We start from the raw sequence: 21,214 nt of genomic DNA on the forward strand, positions 1-21,214 counted from the left end.
ACCATGGAGGGCAATGAGGATGATCCCTTCAACTGGGACGTTGAACGGCTGGTACATGAGCTATGCACCGCTGAAAGTCGGCCATGGCATCCGAAACTTACGAGCAAGAGGCCCAACCCGGTAATTCTTGCAAAAGCACTCCGTGAGCATGACATTGACGGGGAGACGCTTCTCACCTACGAAGATGTCATGCCCCCTCTTGACGGTCTTCTCAGAGACCTCGGCATCGTCAAAATCGTTCACAAGATGACGATTGTCAAAGCCATCCACTATCTCAAGTCGAAAAGCCACGGTTATCGACATCAGAAGATCGAAATGGCAAAAGAGGAGGCAGATAGCCAAGAAAGCTCGCTAGAGCTGCATATCAACGGCAAACCGGAGCCCGCAGCCCCAAATCCCAGTACCACAGAGGACCCTCCAACGACTATCACAACGCAAGACGTCAACACGGATCAAGATGCATTGGCCTCCGTCGTTGAAGAGAAAGACATGCAGACGAGCGAACCACCTCAGAAGAAGAGAAAGATGGCGCCAACATTGATCACCAGTACTATTACAGGGATTGGCAACATACCTATCAGAACCCCGGCCGACGACGTTGTTACTCGGAAGTCTATGACAGCAGATACCCGGCTACCCTTGTCGAATACGACCCCCAGAGGAAACCGCGGGAAAACATCGCCGGCCATCCCAGCTGTAACAGACGACGCTATTTCTCAGGAGCTCGATAAAGCAAGCATAAGGCCTTCTCCATCGCCTGCGGCTTCCAGAAGAACACATTCGGATACTCAGCAAGTGGACCAGAAGCTTGTCTCAAGATTCAATCCTCTGGGGGCGTACTTTGGACCCGATGCGCTCATTATCAGCCGTCAAGTCCCTCAGTCAAGCCTTGCACCTGGTGCAAGCCCCGCAGATGAAGGCAGCAATACATTCCACTTCGTTGCTAGGGGCTTGATTCCCACCGGACACAGCCGGCAAGTCCACCGAGCGTTGCGACGACTACTGCGCATGAACGACAAGTCTTTGATATTGTTGCGCAATGGTATGTCTCCTTTTGTGGAGCCTGAGGAGGAAGACGAGATTCTTCCGGTATTCGGGGACTCCGATGACGACGAAGGTTACGACACAGAGACAAGAGACGCCATCGAGGAAGAGGAAGAGGAGAAAAAGCGAGAAATGGAACTCAAGTCTCACCACCTGACTCCGGATGATGTCGAACGTGTACTAAAGGAGGAAATACAACGGATTGAAGCCTCTTGGGAGGAGAGAAAACTAATCAAAAAGCATTGGAAAGCCAACGCCATCTGGAACAAGGCCCGGCGCACTGGTCTCGTCCGACAGATAGCGAGTACCACATCTCGACTCGAGGCTCTCAATAACCGCATAGAAAAGCTTTGTCGAGAAATCAAGCTGAACGAATGGCCGGCCGAAGATCAGCTGCGCAGACAAGCACGGTGCCTTGAGTCTAGCGTCGAGGACCGGAGAGCTGAAAAGTGGCTTCTCGATACCTTGCGAGGACCCGAACCCATCCGACCACTGACGATGCCTAAGCAACGGCCAAATCCAGCCCCGCGGCCCGATCTCTCTGACGAGGATGGCGACCTTATCACCAGCGGCGACGACGACGACGATGACGACTTCGTAATTGACGATGATGACGAATTGGGGGTTGACGATATGACAAACGCGCTCCCGCCCGTGGCGAGCGCGACTCGCCCAAAAAGTCCCATGGATTTGGACGACCCTGAAGATGTGCCAATGCAGGAGCCGCAACCTCCGCGATTGCTCAAAGACGAGTCTCCAGCCGACGCTCTGGTCGATATGAAATCCGACCTTGGCATAATCGACTTGACAATGGTTGACTCCGAGCCTGAGGATGAACCTGAGAATGAGCCCGCGCCCTCCGAGCATGAGCTTGAGCTTGCGCTTCCCGAGGCGGATTTCATCTCTCTAGTCACGCCTGAAAAGCCAAGGGCATCGGCAGCCGCAACGCCAGCCCCTGAAAGCGATGGTGACGAGCAGCAACAGCCAACAAAGGAACAACTAGAAACCCCATTCGACCAATATGGCAAGATTGGGGACATCGCGCCGACGATATGGAGAAAGCATGGAGACAACAAGCGACTTTTGATCTGCGTCATCTCACGGCTTACTCCGCGATGGAGAGAGGCCTTCTTTCGCCTTATCCAGAGCATGGATCCCGCTGATATCTGGACGGACTTCGTGATCGCAGCTCTTGAGGATTTGCCTGAAAATCACAGCCAAGAAAGTGCGGTCGAGCTCGGCACCGTCATTGCCCGCTTGTTCAGAGTCTTTGCACTCTGTAAGCCGGCGGCTGCCAATACCATCACCAGAAGGCTCAACAACAAAATCAAGGTCAGGAAGATAAAGGGTAAGGTAGATCAGTTTGAGGATTTCTGTCAATTCGTCAAGACTGGCATACTGCCCAACTTTCCTGAGGGTACCCGAGCCAGCAGCTCTGGCCGCCGTGGAAGCTTTGATACTGGGGAGTCCCAAGGAGATTTTACCGACGACGATATCGAAGTTTCTCCGTCTAAGAAACGGAAGACTTTGGTAGCCATGGATCAGACCGCTATAGATCTCCGTGAAAGTGACCGACGCCGGAGAGAAGAGCAGGAGCAGCGACGAAAGGAATTGCGCAAGAAGCTGGCAGCATCCGACACCATCTCGAGCGACAAGTCACGTCTCATTATCAACGAAACCAAGGGAGATGACGAAGGCCTGATCTACATTAACAGCGAAATCGGTCAACGCATCAAGGACCACCAGATTGAAGGTGTCCGCTTCCTGTGGAACCAGATCGTCTACGACGCCAAGGTGCGGCAGGGATGTCTCCTCGCTCACACCATGGGGCTCGGCAAGACCATGCAGGTCATCACATTACTTGTTGCCATCGCCGAGGCCGCACGATCGAAAGATGAGTCTATTTTATCACAAATTCCAGAGGACCTTAGACAATCCAAGACTCTGGTACTTTGCCCGGCCTTGCTTGTCGACAACTGGATGGATGAGTTGTTGATGTGGGCCCCTGATGGTGTTCTTGGCCACTTCTACAAAATGGAAGCCGTCGTCAATGCACTAGAGAGAGCCCCCATGATCCGGGACTGGGATAAAACCGGCGGCGTCATGATCATTGGCTACGACATGTTCAAGAGACTGGCCGCTCCTCTAGGGGGCGAGATGCTGACACCCCAGGAGAAGTCGATTGCGCAAATACTCACAGAAAGCCCTAACCTTGTTGTTGCGGATGAGGCTCACAAAATGAAGAACCCTGACTCATTGATAGCTATCGCAGCCGCCAAGTTCAAAACTCAACGACGCATCGCACTCACCGGTTCACCTCTGGCAAACAATGTGATAGAATTCTATTGCATGATCAACTGGGTCGCACCTAATTATCTGGGTCCCCTGTCAGAGTTCAAGGACTACTATGCCGAACCGATTCAGTCTGGCCTCTACGAGGACAGCACTGGAAGTCAATATCGAAAGGCAAAGAAACAACTTGCTGTTTTGGAGGCTACTGTAGCACCCAAGACGAACAGAGCAACAATCAAATCCTGTCTTAAGAACGACCTTCCGCCAAAGATGGAATTTGTACTTACTGTTCCCATGACACCAATTCAGGGCAAGCTCTACGACGCTTTCCTCGCTGCCCTCAACAACGACGCGGACGTTGCAGGCGTCAAGACTCTGGGTGCAAACATCAACTTTAGCCTCATCGTCAACCACCCTCGTTGCTGGCAAAACAGACTTATTGAGGAGCGTGCGGCGTTGTTGAAGAAAGAGCCGACTAGTCTGACTCTGTCAAGCACAATCATCAGCGAGGGCCTGAAAATCCTGCAACGAGAGCAGGATGTGCCTTCGCCTGCCTTGTCTTGGAAAGTACAGCTCCTCGTCGGCATTCTGGACCAGTGCGAAAGGATGAAGGAGAAAGTTCTCGTCTTTTCACAATCAATCCCGACTCTGGATTATCTGGAAAATCTGTTCAGACAACAGCGGAGAAAATTCTCTCGGCTGGATGGGACTACTCCAATCCATAAGAGGCAGCAGCAAGTCAAAAATTTCAACAGTGGTGAAAACCAAGTCTATTTGATTTCAACAACAGCCGGTGGGGTTGGCCTGAACATCCACGGCGCCAGTCGCGTGGTCATCTTCGACTACAAATATAATCCCATTCACGAGCAGCAAGCGGTGGGTCGAGCGTACCGCATTGGCCAGCGAAAGCCGGTATATGTTTACAAGTTCATATCTGGCGGGACATTCGAACAAGCGCTTCACAACAGAAATGTATTCAAGACCCAACTGGCGTCAAGAGTTGTGGACAGCGAAAACCCGAAAAGATGGTCCAAGAAAGATAATGAATACGCCAAGACTCGCTGGGAGCCTGATCAGGATGACCTCAGTCCATTCGCCGGCAAGGACGTTGTTCTCGACAGCCTATTGACCCATCCAAGCATGTCTCAGGGCATACGCTCGATCATCATGACGGATACCTTTGAAGAGGAAGATACGTCCGAAATCTTAACGCCCGAGGACTTGAAGGATGTGAGGAACCAGGTCTACATGAATTCTATCCGCAACACCGACCCAGAGAAGTATCGAGAGATGGAGCTGGCACGGATCGCTAAACTTGGCGCTCCAGCCTTGGTGGGTGCAACATCATACATGCCACAAACAGTCACCCAGACCTTTGGTGTGGCTGGGAGCAGCGTCCAAACACCAATCCCAACTCCAAACCTCCCTCAAAGGCCTGTCTTCAACACATACCAGGCATTTCATCTGGTGGAAGCTATGAAGCCCTTACCCGATACGATGAAGCCGCCGCAAATTACGCCTGTGCCGGTGCCGGTGCCTGGGGCTCTGGCAACTCAGATTGACACTGCACCGATACAACAAGCTGCCGCTTCCTTGCAGTCGATGCAGCTTGCAACTGCCGTTTCTGATGCGCAAATTACGGAGCAGACTGCTGAGCGGGTATCAGTAGAGGTAAAGTTTACCTCCAGATCTGGGTGAACATGGCTAACATGATCAAACATCACAGCCTCAAGTAGCTGGCCCTATGCCCATGGCTGGTGCCAATACCTTCTTTAGGGCTCAGCAGACACCAAGCTCTCCCCCGCCTGGAGACAAATCTCTCTCATCCCCTGCGGTCAAGAGGCCCAAGAGGCCCGGAATTACTAATTGGGAGGACCAGTTCAAGCACAAAATTCTCGAGTCACTCGATACGATAACGGACTCGGCGATAGCTGATGCGGTCAAGGAGGACAAGGCCGTCCTGGCTGACCGGATCGCAAGCTCGACATGGCTCGTGAGATCGGAGATGAAGGAGGGAGAGTTGCCAAACCACTCGCATATGAAGGAGCTGTGCAGCTTGATGACAGTCCCGAGATTTGCAGCAGCTGTCATCACAGGACATATTCCTCCCTCTCAGCTTGCGTACGCGCCGATTGACGGACTCAAAAGTCTTTCGAACGAGTTGACGACGCTTCAAGAACACCAATTCCGCGAAAAGCTTAAGCTGGGTCAAGACATGACTGAGGAGCCTAAAGTATGAGCCCGACGCCTCTCATTCCATTGCTCTGCCATTGCATTTTTCGTCTTTCAGTACTCACCTATTCAGCAAACCTTTTTTTGCAGCTAACGACTTGATCAGCAGCATCCGCAGATCGTTTCCGACAAAACCAAACCTTCCCCAAACGTTCGCCGAGCGAATCCTTTCCAGGAAGACGACGACGACGACGACGACAATTTGGATTTGCTTCGGGAGGTTGCGGGAAGAAGGCGACATCGTGCGCCCAGGCTTCCCACATGGGCAAGTAAAGCAATCGAAGAAGGAAAACTCGGGGAACAACGCCGCACAGGGGAGCCTTCGTCATCAGCGTCGGCGTCGGCATCGGCATCAGCAGGGCAAGGTTTGTAAGTGCGCTGGCTAGGCGTTTACAGGAGACGTTTAGGTAGTTCTTCTTTGGGGGGCATCTTCAGGCATCTTCGAAGGCATGGGCGTTTGACGGCAATGCAGGACTGGCTTTATGATACCCTTTTTGGAGGCGTTCTTTTGGAGGTTTTCTGATTTCACGTGGAGGACTCATCAAGGGCGGCGTAAGAGTCATATGATATGATGTCAAAAAGGCATGCAATAACACCGAAAGTTGGTGCGCCTAGGAATTCGGCTCGAGGCTTACTCGGGGAAATCAGACTCCTCAACATTAACGCGTGGTGGCGGATGCAACCAGTGATGGTTAACAGACTACTTGTTGAGATCGCAAAGTTCCGTGTCTTACTTCTTTACTTGTGTGGCTGACTGTATCCTCGTATTTATGATGTCGGATGGAACAAGCTGAGATAACTGCAAGTGACTTCGGCGAATGATGACAACGTACCCTAACGGCTCCTCCTGGCTCCATAGGTACTCCATGTTCCGCTGTTAGCACCAATATCAGGAGGGGGGCAGAGCACAGTTGAGACATGGGCGGGACATTGGCGATGTGACAAGGTGACTAAGGCAACGACAACTGCAGCCCCGAAACATTGAAAATACCTAGGAGCCAAGCTCACGAATCTGCCTCATTGCTTACCTGTCTTTGATTCCATGTGTCTCTCGAGCTTGTGTGCCCTTTTGTTGTGCCCTCGTACAACACTATTGTACCTGCGGCGGGAATTGGCTCTGAAAAATACCGCTCTTCGGAAGCGGAAGCCATGACCTATTGTAGGCTATACGGAACGGGCTCTGTCAAGTTCGGTCTCGGAAGACACCGGCGCAGTGTTCGTACGATTGATTTTGCAGGATCCACAGCGGTGTTTCCAGAAGAGCAAGGGTCTTGAAGAAAGGCCATGTGGGCATAAGAAAAGGAAGACGTTGGATCTTTGGTTACATAGTATTGCGTACGTACCTTAGGCAAATAAGTTCCGCGGAACTCAAGCGAGCAGCAAAGAGAAAAAAAGACAGTAGCAAACACCGAAACTGGGGTGGTGTTACCAAGAGAATTAAATAAAAAGGGACAAAAGGGATCTGACCTCAGGTCACTTTCGCATTTGCGCAGCGGTGTTGAGTTGGTCTGCCAATCAGGTGTCATCAGAAATTGGCTATGGACGAGCAGTGATTGGTTCAAGTGCCGACTTTCGGTATTCGGAGACTCCACTTTGCGGACTTAGGGGTCCCACCCATCAACACCGTACAAGACAACCCCGGCCCCATTGAATGAATGGGGATGTACCTGAGTACCTTGCGGCGATGGAAGTTTGGCAGTCCTCTCAGGTCTGCCATCTGGCCTTGAGGGACGTTGAGGATGAGAAATCGCGTGCAGCGGCACCCCCAGCCCACCGCCTAGAACCTAGAACACATGCGATGCGTTTAGGTTGGATCTCGGGGCGGGTTGCCCAGGCCTGACCTGAATTCCGCCCACCACTCACAAGAGTCCCAAAGGCTCCAAAAATGCGCAGGGCCGCACCTACCACACCCTGTGCCGAGTCGCTGGTGCGGCGTGCCGTTGGGGTGGTGCAGTGGTGCAGCGGTGCTGGGGTTCAAACTTCAGCCAGATGGCGGGGCGGCCGGTCGGCACGAGGTACACTGTACCTACCCTACTGCCCAGACCGTAACCCTTCCACTGCGCCCTTGGGGATTTGGTGTCATGGCGACTCTTCACCGGAGACACTAAAATAAAGGACTTGTCCGGGAATCTGCTCGTTTTTCTCGCTTCCCCTTCCCGTTTTCTCCTCATCTTGCTTAACCTCTCTCTTTCCCCCCTTCTTCTCCTATTTCTGCCCTTTACCAGCAGGAATACCGTCTCAATTGTTGATCTTAAGAGTCGACCGCTTCTTTCTGCCCATTGACCTGTGTTCAGCCCCTCAGCGCTGATCACTTTTCTCTGGCAAACCCGCTGACCTCACTCGCATCCACGTCTCGCGCGCGCTTCGAGTCGCCACACACCGAAATCTACAAACAAAACCAGAGTCGCACCTAGTTCTCTGCTCCGAAACAAACCAAACTTGAACGATCATCTCGAAAGCGAACCCGTACGATTTACCTCTGTCAGCCTTCGAGAATAACCATGGAGGCTGCCCTGCGTCAATCCAAGGCCATGTGCCCCTTCTTGAAGTCGGCCTCGCCCGCCAAACTGCGCGCGCTGTCTACCTCGGCTCGTCCCCACGCCATTCAGGCAGCGCCCCAGACGACGGCCGTCTCTCCTTGCGGAGGAACAATGTCCAAGTTGCAGCTCCTCGCCCACCGCTGCCCCGTCATGGGCAAGGCTCTGACTGTCCAGTCTGCCCAGTACGGCCATGGACGCCCGGCCAAGATGGGAGGCTCTTCCTCTGTTGCTGGCATCCGCGCCTTGAGCACCAACTCCAAGCCCGGCCGCGCCAACATCCACACCAGCCGCAGCAAGGATGCCCGGGCCGTTGATGCTCCTTTGCTCAACAAAGGTATGGAGACCCTATTGTGAAGAGAAAAGGAAAGGAACCCTCCCCGCTGACCATTGATGTAGCTCAAGCTCCTCCCAGTATCCCGGCTGCTCGTCAGAGCGCTGCTTCGACTGTTGGTATGGGCAATTCGGACGCCTCTAAGGCCAAGTTCAACTACGAGGCCTACTACAACGCCGAGCTGGAGAAGAAGCACAAGGACAAGTCTTACCGCTACTTCAACAACATCAACCGTCTCGCCAAGGAATTCCCCCGTGCCCATATGGCTGGAAAGGAGGAGAAGGTTACCGTCTGGTGCGCCAATGACTACCTCGGAATGGGCCGCAATTCCCACGTTCTGAAGTCGATGCACGAGACCCTGGACGAGTACGGCGCCGGTGCTGGTGGCACGAGAAACATCTCTGGACACAACAAGCACGCTGTCGAATTGGAGGGCACGATTGCCAAACTGCATGCCAAGGAGGCCGCGCTCGTCTTCAGCTCTTGCTATGTGGCCAACGATGCCACTCTGGCGACTCTGGGTAGCAAGATGCCCGAGTGTGTCATTCTGTCAGACAGCCTGAATCATGCGTCTATGATTCAGGGTATTCGTCATTCCGGAACGAAGAAGATTGTCTTCAAGCACAACGACGTTGCGGACCTCGAGGCCAAGTTGGCGTCGCTGCCGCTTCACATTCCCAAGCTGATTGCGTTCGAGTCCGTTTACAGCATGTGTGGATCGATTGGACCCATTGAGGAGATTTGCGACTTGGCCGAGAAATACGGCGCCATCACGTTCCTCGACGAAGTCCATGCCGTCGGCATGTACGGCCCGCACGGCGCCGGTGTCGCGGAGCACTTGGACTTTGAAGCGCATCAGCAGGGCCGCCCCAAGGGCAGCATCATGGATCGCATTGACATCATCACTGGTACCCTCGGAAAGGCATACGGATGCGTTGGTGGCTATATTGCCGGGAGCGCCAAGCTCGTTGACATGATCCGCTCCCTCGCCCCCGGATTCATCTTCACCACGTCACTCCCGCCCGCGACGATGGCCGGCGCAAAGACGGCCATTGAGTACCAGATGGACTACGACGGCGACCGTCGCCTTCAGCAGCTCCACACCCGCGCGGTCAAGGAGGCCCTGAACGACCGCGACATCCCCGTCATCCCCAACCCCTCCCATATCATCCCCATCCTGGTTGGCAACGCCGAGCTCGCCAAGCAGGCTTCGGATATGTTGCTCCAGGACTACCAGATCTACGTGCAGTCCATCAACTACCCCACGGTTCCTGTTGGACAGGAGAGACTGCGCGTCACTCCCACCCCTGGCCACAAGAAGGAGTACCGCGATCAGCTTGTCCAGGCGCTCGACGAGATCTGGACCAAGCTCGGCATCAAGCGTACTTCTGAATGGGCTGCCGAGGGCGGCTTCATTGGCGTCGGAGAGGCTGACGCCGCTCCCGAGGAGCCCCTGTGGACTGACAACCAGCTTGGCATCGAGCAGGCTGCGAAGGAGATCAAGGCCGCGGGAAACATCAGCAACGGCTTCGTCGAGGCCCTGCTGGAGCGTGAGTCCAAGGCGACGACTGGTCAGGCCGTGAGCTCTGCCATTTGATACATTTCACGTTCTCCGAGGTTGTCTGGTTTTTCTTAGTTAAGAAAAACCAGCACCAACCATTTCGACGTTGATATCTGAAAGCAAAGGGGAGCTCATCGGGCCTAGACCACGTTCTTTGGAGCGATCAACAAGTTTTTTGTGTGATATGAAGACCCACGTCCCGTGGCCACAATTGTTCTCTTTCGATTTGAGATTGATGATTTCGTCTATATGACGGGATTTGACTCTCAGTGTTGGTCGCAATAACCAATAGTTTACAAAATATGAATGTCATTTATTGACAGATTTATTCATCAACCTCTACTTCTTTTGGTCAATACGTGATATAGTGAAGCTTGTGTTACTCCCTGCCAAGAGTCATCCGAAGTAGGCAATTAGCCGGCCGGGATACTTCATGCATGGCTGACATTTGGGAATCGCAAAGTCAATTTATGCGAATGCGGTCTTCCCCGTCCCCGGGCTCGGCGAGGAAAGCTCAGCCCGATGTAAACCCGGCACTTGCCCAGACGGGTCTCCGCGGTGCCCGCCCGCCCATCAGCTGGGGGTGAGATGAGATGGGATGGGACTGCTACGTTGAAGCATGAGGCGTGTGCCACATCTAATTAGCAGAGTCCAGTGCGACAACACCAAAAGCGGACTTTCCAAGACGTGGCTTGGCCCGCCCAGTGTCTGACTCAGCAACTCCGACGGAGGCCGGCAACGCAGAATTGCTCCGTCTCCGTTCGAGAAAGCCTTCTTCATTGGTTGGGGGAAGGGGTAGGGGGTCCCCTAAGTCCCCGTCATTGCTAACTGGGGTGGTGTGTGTCTTGACTTACACGCAACTCAGGAGATCCGTCATGAATTAAGGCAGGCAACTCAAATGAGAAAAGGATTACGACGCGAATTGGAAAATCCTGCTAACAGAGGAGTGGTGTTTCATGTCTTTTGCTTTACTCTAGCTTGATCGTTGCTTGTTCTATTTTAGCTCACTACATCTTTTCTCGCCACTTATGAGTTCAAGTTAGAGAGGAGAGACAGAGAGAGAGAACAATTACCACGGCAAAATGGATACCGATCACAGGGCCAAAGGCCCGCGAGCGTGTACGACCTGCGCCAAGGCTAAGGCGAGGTGTATCTCGGGCCCGGATGGAAGTAACAAATGCGAACGGTATTTTATCTCTGTCGTATTCGCGCGCATTGCGAGAACGAAACACTGACTGGGAGAAACAGATGCCACAGGCTCCGCAAGCCGTGCGGTTCGCAGACCCCTGCGCCGCCCAGGGCGAAGAAGGAACCCAAGCCTACCAAAGTCTCTGAGCTGGAGAAGAGGCTGGATGAGTTGACGACGCAGTTGAGCGCGACGACGCAGCAGCCGCATCAGGGCGGTGTTGGTGTTGGTGGCAGGAGGAGCAGCGAGGTCGCGACGACCGTCGCCAACGGGACCGTCGTCGGGAGCGCAAACTCGCCGCTTCCGCCTAGCGGTAGCATCGCGCCGGCGTCGGCTAGGATACCGATCAACTGCGATCACCTTTTCCCGCCAGAGGAGGTCATCGTCGTCGGGGGCGAGGGGGGGTGGTCCGACACGTCGCCTGCGCCGAGTGCGTCTACGGCGGATGATCACCATACGGTCGGGAGCAGCCAAACCGACAACGGCGGCGCCTCGGGGATGGGGTCCGCGTCTACAGCACCGAACGAGTCACCCTGGCCGCTGAACAACGAGCAGAGTAAAGTTCTTCAAGTATTTCTGGACGACATGCAGCCGCTGTACCCCTTTGTCATTGTACCCCCTCACATGAGCCCTACGCAGCTGGCCGCCGAGAGGCCGTTCCTGTGGAAGGGCATTATGATGACGGCGTGCCACTTGGACGCGACGAAGCAGGTTCTGCTAGGGGAAGAGCTGTTGCAGGATATCGTGCAGGCGGCGTTCATGAAGCCCAAAAAGAGCCTAGACGTGCTGCAGGGGCTGCAGCTCCTGATTGCATGGTACCACTACAACATCAACAGTTACCAGCTCACGAACCTGCTGTTCCTGGCGCGGTCGATGTGCGTTAGTTTGGGTTTCAAGGATAGTCCCATGCAGCTGGCCGAGCGAGGCGGGAAGGGGACGGGGCTCTCTATTAGTTTCCAGAAGCCTGAGAGTGAGGCGAGGAAGGTGCAGACGCCGGAGCAGATTTCGGCGCAGTTGGAGCTGATGAGGGCTTTTGCTGGATGTTATTACCTCAACACACTGTGAGTAATTGCCTGACTATGTGAACGGGAGAGGGCTGACCACGGGGGGGTGAAAGCGTCTTCACGACGAATAAGCGGCCAGACGCCTTTATGAACACGACGTACCTCGAGTCTTGCTGCCGACAGATTGAGGAGGCGGCGGAGTACCCCAACGACGCGCTCCTGGTACACCTCTTCAAGATTCAGCAACTCGCGCAGACAATTTCTCTCACGCTCGGGACGGAGAGCACGAGCTTCCAGTCGCTGCAGCTGCCCCTGACCATGGTCGTCCAGAGTTTCCAGCAGCAGCTCGACATCTTCAAGACGTCGCTGCCGGAGCATCTCAAAGACAATGGTATGTTAAGATAACCCCTTTAACATGTATGCGTTTGTGGATGGGATATCTGACAAAAAACACAGTCGGCCTCCTCGCGCACATCAGCATAGCGCAAGTTCTCCTCTACGAAATCGGCATCCCCGAAGCCCGGGGCCCGGCCTCCTTCATCTCCCTCACGGAACGCCTCGAGCTCCTCTGGGGCTGCTGCAGCGCCGCCAAACAGTTTCTCGAGATCCGCTTCCCGCGCAACCACCTCAGCTTGCAGCCGCGCTTCACCTGCCTCAGCTCATCGGATTTCCTGTACGTCTTCATCGTGTGCCTGAAGCTCATGACGCTCGACCAGGTGCCCGGATGGGACCTGCCGCTGGTGCAGAAGCACCTCGACCTCGGCGGGGTCGTCGAGAGCCAGGTGGCGCACTTGGAGGTTTTTGTGGCGCATCGGAGCGGGAAGTTTAGGAGGGCGGCGGCGGACGCGGCTGCTGCGAGGGGGGAAGAAGAAGCGAGAGGTCCAGCGACGGATGTGCCGGGCCCGAAGGTGGTCGATCCGTTCGTGAGGCTGACGGAGATGCTGCGGTACTTCAAGGATATCGTCAAGGGCGAGCTGTGCGGTCTCAAGTCGCAGCCGGCGATCCAGGAGCCGATTCAGTTGCCCGCCAACTTGTCGGACGGGACGCAGGCCATGATTCGGGATCTGGATGCGTCGTTTTGGACGGGCGTGCTTGGAGAGGATGCTGCTGGGACGTGGGATGTCGGGAGTATGTTTCCTTCCATGGACTGGACTGCCACTTAACGTTCGTTGGCCGGATCATGCGTCCGGAGACGAGGGGCTTTGGGAGAATTTGTGGAACACTACCACCAGCGGAGAACCGACCGGGACTGACGCATATGAATGTGATGAATTATGATATGGGAAGGAGAGAGTTCTCACCTCGCCTTCTTAGGGTTTTGTTGGCACAGTACCAACGAACAGAGGAATATCAAGAGAAGGGTGTCTTTTCCAGGGACTATCTTTTACTACTACCGATCTGAAAAGGAGACAAGCAAGCGGGCTGCCCTCTACTTGGAGGCCAAGAAAAGAGGGGGTTATTTGTTTTTGGAGTTTCCCATAAGGAGTTTAGCAGGTTCACCCAGCATTTCATGCATCTTGTAGTTTTATCTTTGTAACAAGCGAAAATCTCAATCCAAAGTCTCTAAAGCTACCTAGTGTGCACAATACTGATGTGCTGAAGAAGATTGCATAGGATAGTATTGATCAGTACTGTGTAATCACAGTTGTGTCTTCTAATGCGGTGAAACGAGCATTTCGATTCCACAATGTTTGCGAGTATATAACAAATCGAACGGTCCCGTGAGTTCCTGTCAAGATTGATCTGGATCCAGGTGGCATCACGAGTGCCAATTCTTCTGCGATGAGCCAAACGGGTAGTTAATGTCGTCACCGACAACCCCACCACAACCCGCGTCCCGCAGCCATCGGCGCCATCGGAGAAGCGGCCGTTCCGTCCTCGGCCGCAAGTATCCGCATTTACACACTGAAAAAACCGGCGCCGATCCAAGTAACGCAGTCATCCCACCTCCGATCCAATATTCCCTCACCCGGCGACAATCTGACATCTGGCTTCCCTTCTCTTCATCCCGTCCTCCCCTCACCCTCCCTTCTCTAGACTCAAGTAGAATTAACCCAACCACGATGCCGAAACCAACAGTAGACTACTCCCTCTACCTCGTCACCGACTCCACCCCCGCCATCCTCGGCGGCCGCGACCTGTCGTCCGTCGTCGCGGCCGCCGCCCGGGGCGGCGTCACCATCGTGCAGTACCGCGACAAGACGAGCGACACGGGCGAGCTCGTCGCCAATGCCAGGAAGCTGCACGCCGTCTGCCGCGAGGCGGGCGTGCCGCTGCTCATCAACGACCGGGTCGATGTCGCGCTCGCTGTTGGGTGTGAGGGTGTGCATATCGGGCAGGATGATATGGGTGAGCATTTCTTTTCTTTCTTTCTCTCTTCTTCTTTTCTGCGTTTTCTACCTCAAGATTGTGTTCTTCTTGAGCTGGTGACTCGTCCCGTTCCTCATGAATACGTCTCTTGTGCTGCTGGGGTGAGAATAGAATCTAAGAAAGGGGCATGGCTGACATCCAACTAGAGCTCACTGCCGCGAGAAAGATCCTCGGCCCGGACGCCATCATCGGTGTCACGGCCAGCACCATCGAGGAGGCCCTCAAGGCCTGTGAGGATGGAGCAGACTACCTAGGCATCGGCACCGTCTTTGCCACATCAACGTACGTTTCTCATCCCTTCTCAGTCTTCCAACTCTATCAGTTCGGCACTCCATGTCTCGTCAACATAACCAACTCACTTCAAATCCCTGCTACCTCACTCACTAACACACCCCCCCCAGCAAAGAAAACACAAAACACATCATCGGCACCGCAGGCCTCCGCACAATCCTCACCAAGCTCGCCGCGGCAGGCCACCTCCCCCGCGTAAAGACGGTCTGCATCGGCGGCCTCAACCCCTCCAACATCCAGCGCGTCCTCTACCAGTCCGCCAACCCCGACGCATCATCCCCCGCAAGCCTCGACGGCGTCGCCCTCGTCAGCGCCATCGTCGCCGCCAAGGACCCGGAATCCGCCTCCCGCAACCTCCTCGAGCTCGTGAAAACGAGCCCGTCGTACCGAAGCACCACCTCTTCCTCCTCCGGCTCCGGTTCCGATGCCTCTGCCTCCCCCGTCGACGTCGACAACCTCCTCGCCCAGATCCCCTCCGTAATCACCTGCGTAGCAACAACCTCCCCCCTCTCCCACAACATGACAAACCTGGTCGTCCAAAACTTCGCCGCAAACGTCGCCCTCGCCGTCGGTGCATCCCCCATCATGGCAAACTACGGCCAGGAAGCCCCCGACCTCGCGCGTCTAGGCGGCAGCCTCGTCGTGAACATGGGCACCGTCACCCCCGACGGCATCGCAAACTACCTCCTCGCCTTGTCCGCCTACAACGCCGCGCGCAGGCCCGTGGTGTTCGATCCCGTCGGCGCGGGCGCCACGTCGATCCGGAGGAACGCCGTCAAGACGATCCTGGCGGGCGGGTACCTGGATCTCATCAAGGGCAACGAGGGGGAGATCAAGACGGTGTGGGGTGAGGGGGCGCTGGAGCAGCAAAAGGGGGTCGATTCGTCGTCTACTCTGGCCCCGGCGCAGAAAGCAAAGCTGGTGCGGGACCTCGCGAGGAGGGAGAGGAACGTGGTGCTCATGACGGGCAAGACGGATTACCTATCAGACGGCAAGCGCACGCTGGCCGTAGACAACGGGCACGAGCTGCTGGGCCAGATCACGGGCACGGGGTGCGTGTTGGGCACGACCGTCTCGGCTATGCTGGCGGCGTGGGCGGACGAGGATAAGTTGCTCGCTGTGCTGGCGGGGTTGCTGCACTTTGAGATTGCGGCTGAGCGGGCTGCTGTGCGGGCTGATGTACAGGGTCCGGGGACGTTTGTGCCGGCGTTTATTGATGAACTTGCGAGGGTGAGGAGGGTGACTGTCGAGGGGGATCTGACGTGGTTGCAAGGGGTCAAGGTCAAGGCTGTCGAAGTTGAGTGAGAGGGAAGTCCTCTCTCTTTCTCGATCTTCTCTCTCTTGCATCTGGGACGTAAATATAGAAAAGGCCAGGAATCTCTTGTAGATGTATACCTCTATAACGCAAAACTCATTTCTACCCAAAAAAGAACCCCCCATCTAAATCTTGGGCGCCAAAGCCTGCAAAACCTCTTTCGTATCCTTCCCCGTATCCTTGACCAACCCGACAACGCTCTTAAACTCGGGCCGCGCCGCATCCCCCATCATCTCATAAATCACGCTCTCGCTCGTCGTCACCGTGACCCCCTCCCCCCTCAACCTCGCCAGCGCGATCGGCACCTCCTCGCGGTTACAGCTACTCACCCCGTCCGCGAGCACATACACCTTATGCCCCTCGGCCAACAAATCCAGCGCCGTCTGCGTCACGCAGATATGCGACTCGATGCCCACGATCAACACCTCGTGCTTCCCCTTCCCCTCGAACTGCGCAGCAATCTCGGGAACCCACATGCTGAACTTGGTCTTATCCACGGACGGGCGCACGAGGTCCGATTCTTGGAGGTAGGGCGCGAGCTCGGTGACGGTGTCGCCTAGGCGGGCGCGGTTCTGGGTCGTGGTGTAGACTGGGATCTTGAGTGTGTCTGCGGCGCGGAGGAGCTTGGAGGTTGTCTTTACGACCTTGTCGAATTCGAAGATTGCGTTGCGGAACTTGTCTTGGAGGTCGCAGACGCTGGTACAACATTATGTTTGTAAGCAGGCCATCCGTATTGTAACGACAGTGTGGAAGCATTCAGGGGGGCCATCAAACGCACAAAATGACCGGCCTTTGCAGGCGGCGAGTCGCGGGGTCAGACATGCTCGCGGTCGTCAGGAAGCGGGGTCGGAATAGGAGTCCGGACGGTCGAGGTTGTGCTAATTGAGGGAAAGGTAGATGTGCCCGGAGAGTTCTTGTAATCGACATGTCCCGCGGGAAGGGAGGAAAGGAAATCAGACCATCAATAGAATCAGAGGAGAAAAAAAAGGTCACCAAGGTCGGTCATTCCGTGACTCGGAGCTTAGAGACTCGGCACGTCACACTCGGCCTTGGAGCAGTGCGGGGAACCGGCGCATCCAAGTGGGGTAAGTTAGTGCCGGACCGGGCCTCTCTGGACACTGCAGACTGAGAGGTGCATTGAAGAATTCATGTACGTGACCTCGCAGAGGCCCTGGGCTGCCCATGACGGACCGCAACCAACAATCCAAACGCAAGGTACCTGCAGTACAGAAATAGCAATCATCTCCTGGCTGGTTGGGTGGCTGCAGGTTGGGAAACAGCAGAGCCGGCATCACCTCTGATATATCACTTTCTGGGCTTTGGCCCACAGAGGTGGACCAAAAGAAGATCCTCAATGCAGCTAACGTTGTGGGCGTCCTAGTAGCCGATCTGGGTTGGGCGTGGCTACCTGGGGAAATATTGGACGCTCTTTGAACTCATAGATTTTTGTTTATTGGTTTCCGCTGGGCGGAGTTTTCTAGCCATAGTGCCATGAAAGCCATATGTCATGGCAGACTACATGGCTACCTACTAGTTGGCCTTGCTTGCGTTGTTTTGAAGCCTGCCATCTCACCGCTTCATGCTGGAGGGAGTCGTCTTGCAAAAGCAAAGAAAAAGAAGATTACTGCTCTGGCCATGTTCGACCACCTTCGCGTCCAGTGCCACCGGGGCTTTGCGCTCTCTCCGCTCCAATCACTCCGCCGTAGCCGTGGGCTTCGCCTTACCAGCCGGATTCATCCAAGAGAAAGCTGAGGCACCGCCGATAGGGTTCGCCGACCGCGGCAAAGCTGGGCCCGCATTCTTCGCCTCACGCGGGGCCTTGGCTTCCGTTGTACTGTTGACCGTGGTGCTGCTGACTGACCTCTTGGGTTCCCAGCGAACGCTGGTCGGCGGGTTGCTCTCTGCCGCCACACTAACCTGACTCTTGCGTCGATGCTCTCCGCTGGTTCTGGGTGCTGGTGGCGGCTCGTAAGCAGCGCCAGTTCTGGCAGACGATGATGAACCCGATTTCAGGGGCTTCAACACCTTCATGTTCCGGCTTCCCCGCCCGGCGGGCTGATATCCGCTTAGCGGGCCGTTGGCGTCCCGTTGCCCGTTCTCCGCGCCGTTTGCTGAAGTGCCCTGCCGCCATGAGCCCCATATGCCGCCCGCAGACTCGCGCCGGTTTCCCTCGCCGCTGGTCGAGCTGTTGTGCGCCGTAGGGTACTCTCTTGCCCCCGATTCGGACCCGCTGGTAGTATCCTTGCCATGCCGTTCACTCTCCCCGCCACTTTCAGACAGGTTGCTTGCTCCAATCGACTTGTTGGGTACAGAGTGATCCAAGGGCGAAAGAGGCCCCTGCGACTCGGCATCCTCATGCTGTGTGCTGGGCAGGCTGCTTTCCAATGCACTTTGCATTGTTGGGGCATGAGGTCGGGGGTCTCCGGACACAAAAGGCGCCGCGTTGGCATTGAGTCGGGGCTTTTCGGGGATGAAGTTGATTGTGCTTATATGCTTGAAAGCAGCCTCGTCCTCTGGGCGCACAAAAGGAACAGACAACTTCTCGCGCTCGCTACCATAAAGACACATGCGGTTTTGGGAGAGGAGAATATCGGCTTGGTGGGCTCTGAGGGTGTCGCTGCCAATAAAAATCTGAATGCCCCTCTTCGGTTCCATGCCTTCGGACTGCTCCATGCCGGACACCTCAAAGGATGCGAGGAGGCAGGGCATTGAATGCCCAGGGCTCGATGATCGGCTGCTGCGTTCGGAAACAGTAGCTTCTACCAGGTATACTGGAAGTCGAACTTTGTACGTGCCATCCATATCGTGTTGAATCTCATCCAACAGATCGAGATCTTTGAGGACAGAGTAGTCGACCACGGATTTCTGGGAGCCCGTGCAAAGATCAGCATACAACACCGTATCGTGGGCGAAGCTCGTTGTAAGCCAACATCGGATGATGGTTGGTACGGAGCCCAGAAAAAAGAGGCCTGGTGGAGGCTCCGGCATGTCTATCGGAGAGTCGTCTTCATGACTGCTGACCATGAAGTTGGTGTCCAAGCCCAAACTGCTCGCCCTCCCAGATGCCACAGAGTGAAATGAGTGAACAGAGTGGCCGGCAGAGCTATGGCGTCCATCCGATTTGTGGGACAAGGACCGCTCCATCATCAATCCGCTGGACGGTCGGGGAGGTCCAAATTCTCCAGAGTGGCGATTACTCTGACTAGACCAGTCGGCTGCTCCCCGCAATGCACTCTCGTCGAATCGTACGCTGTTGGCTCGAGAGGCAGCACCCCGACGAGTAGGCTCCTCCTCCGCAGGTCCTAGGTGAAGGGAGCTCAGCAGGTGCTGGCCTTGCTCGTCGAAATCATCAAACATGTCGTTGGGTGAGAGGTGAGTCGGCCCTGAAGAGTGGGACGTCAGCAAAAAAGCAACCACACCCGCAGGAGATCTAGCATTACCTTGCTGAGGGGTTCCGGCAAGGACGCCAGGGAAAGGATTCTGCTGCCACACGGACTTGAGGCTCGCATCTTGTTCCTGGCGCCTTTCGAGCCTTATTAGTCTCTCGCCCTGATTACTCTGAACCAGTTGGATTTGCTTCAAATCCATTTGGATGTTGAAGAGATCGTCGCGGGTGATGGGGAACCGATGATCCATTCCCGAAAGCAGTTGTGTGGAACTCAGTATAGTGCTCGGACCAAATAGGAATCAAAGTACGTTGGGACGTAGGTCCGAAGATTGTGTGAGCGAAGGACAACGGCAAGCGAGTGTCTTGAGATCAAGTGGTGATCGATTTGGAGCGCCAGTTGGTGGGTATCGATAAAGCCGTTGGAAGTAAGGATCGTTCGGGAAGGTTGTTGACGCCCGTGGGTTTATTGTCGAATACAGGCGCGTTCGAATGACGGGTCGAGGAAGGCTATGGGCTCTTCCGACCTCGATCCCTACGATATCAGTTCACGAGGTCCTCCTCCCCCGCCACATCGCACGGTGAGACCAACTAGGTCGTCAACGGCAGCAGCGGCAGCAGGCACAGGTTTGTATTCGTTTCGTATCGCGGTAGCTTTCTTCTTTCAAAGTCCAGTCGAGTTGTTCGACTGCGGCAGCTAGTATTCGGTGGTAATATTATGCTAGTTTTGCACGATGGTCTACAGAGGCGGCTATGCCCCAGGGACGATGGCTTTGGGAGGTTGTGTATTTGGTCGAATATTCTCGACGCCGAAATTGAGGCAAGTTATGAGTTTGGTGACACGGATATCGGCCGTAGATGGTGTGTATATGTTACGTGGGTGCGAAAGACTCTTGGTGCGATCGCAGAAGGGTGTGATGTCGTCACGGTAGAAGCGCTAGAGACGATGCTGAATGGTAGATGCTTCGGTTCGATTGAAGACTCGCAGAGGACTCGATTGATCAGAATGGATCGTATCGGCTGTTTCGATGTAACGGTATACGTCCAGGTAGAAAGGGTCTTTGGAAGAAGCAGGACACAGATTGTTTCGTAGAGAAAGGTGAAGAAAGAAGGGTGTTGGACAGGACGGGGGGTTAGACAAACGGAGCCCGCCTGGTTAATTTGGACCGGCACGTTGAATTAGTGAAGCGGGCAGGACACGAGCAGAGGCGGACGGGCGTGGATGGAGGTGAAGTGAACGGGCAGCAACGGGAGTGGACCAGCCAACGAAAGAGGTGTGGTCCCGGGGGTTTGGCGCATGGGTGAGAGAGTATCGCAAAGGTTCTCCCAACTTATCGTTTCCAGGAAGCTGCACACTTCAGGTGGGTACGTCGGTGGATGAGAGCACTGAAAGAGGAGGGTCCGGCTGATGATTTGTGGACTGGCATGACTGGGAACGCTGGACCCAGCCTCGGACAACCTGGTGGTGTACTTAAGAGGTACATAAGTGAGCTGCCTGCCGAATACATCAGCGACGACCAAGGTGCCTACGTAGTATGTAGTACTTCCAGTACGTAACTGTGGCCGTCTTCCCGTGGGAAGTGCAATTCGGTGCAGCGCACCTCACCTCGGTGCCTGCAAAGTCTAGTCGTCGCCCTCCCGCCCATTCACCCGCTGGAACTCG

The 21,214-nt window shown here is 55.1% G+C and overlaps 5 protein-coding genes across 5 annotated transcripts; 3 read left to right on the plus strand and 2 right to left on the minus strand.

Annotated features, from left to right (window-relative positions):
- Positions 1–3: 3 nt before the first annotated feature.
- CLUP02_03607 (SNF2 super family protein) lies at positions 4–6,029 on the plus strand (the record flags this gene model as incomplete). Its single annotated transcript, XM_049282627.1, has 4 exons — positions 4–5,001; positions 5,063–5,569; positions 5,675–5,933; positions 6,004–6,029. The coding sequence occupies 4 exons, from the start codon at positions 4–6 to the stop codon at positions 6,027–6,029; spliced, it is 5,790 nt and encodes a 1,929-aa protein (XP_049139770.1).
- Positions 6,030–8,069: 2,040 nt separating this feature from the next.
- CLUP02_03608 (5-aminolevulinate synthase) lies at positions 8,070–10,036 on the plus strand (the record flags this gene model as incomplete). Its single annotated transcript, XM_049282628.1, has 2 exons — positions 8,070–8,442; positions 8,505–10,036. 2 exons carry the CDS (start codon positions 8,070–8,072, stop codon positions 10,034–10,036), a joined length of 1,905 nt encoding a protein of 634 aa, XP_049139771.1.
- A 440-nt stretch (positions 10,037–10,476) lies between these two features.
- CLUP02_03609 (hydroxyethylthiazole kinase) lies at positions 10,477–16,156 on the plus strand (the record flags this gene model as incomplete). The annotated part of the gene is made up of 7 exons (XM_049282629.1): positions 10,477–10,583; positions 11,258–12,247; positions 12,304–12,581; positions 12,647–13,318; positions 14,270–14,539; positions 14,707–14,842; positions 14,962–16,156. 7 exons carry the CDS (start codon positions 10,477–10,479, stop codon positions 16,154–16,156), a joined length of 3,648 nt encoding a protein of 1,215 aa, XP_049139772.1.
- A 135-nt stretch (positions 16,157–16,291) lies between these two features.
- On the minus strand, positions 16,292–17,093 carry CLUP02_03610 (isochorismatase; the record flags this gene model as incomplete). The annotated part of the gene is made up of 2 exons (XM_049282630.1): positions 16,292–16,862; positions 16,945–17,093. The coding sequence occupies 2 exons, from the start codon at positions 17,091–17,093 to the stop codon at positions 16,292–16,294; spliced, it is 720 nt and encodes a 239-aa protein (XP_049139773.1).
- A 765-nt stretch (positions 17,094–17,858) lies between these two features.
- On the minus strand, positions 17,859–19,802 carry CLUP02_03611 (uncharacterized protein; the record flags this gene model as incomplete). The annotated part of the gene is made up of 2 exons (XM_049282631.1): positions 17,859–19,549; positions 19,607–19,802. 2 exons carry the CDS (start codon positions 19,800–19,802, stop codon positions 17,859–17,861), a joined length of 1,887 nt encoding a protein of 628 aa, XP_049139774.1.
- Between the last annotated feature and the right edge of the window lie 1,412 nt (positions 19,803–21,214).

This window comes from Colletotrichum lupini, chromosome 2 (assembly GCF_023278565.1).
Source record: "Colletotrichum lupini chromosome 2, complete sequence".
Lineage (NCBI taxonomy): Eukaryota > Fungi > Ascomycota > Sordariomycetes > Glomerellales > Glomerellaceae > Colletotrichum > Colletotrichum lupini.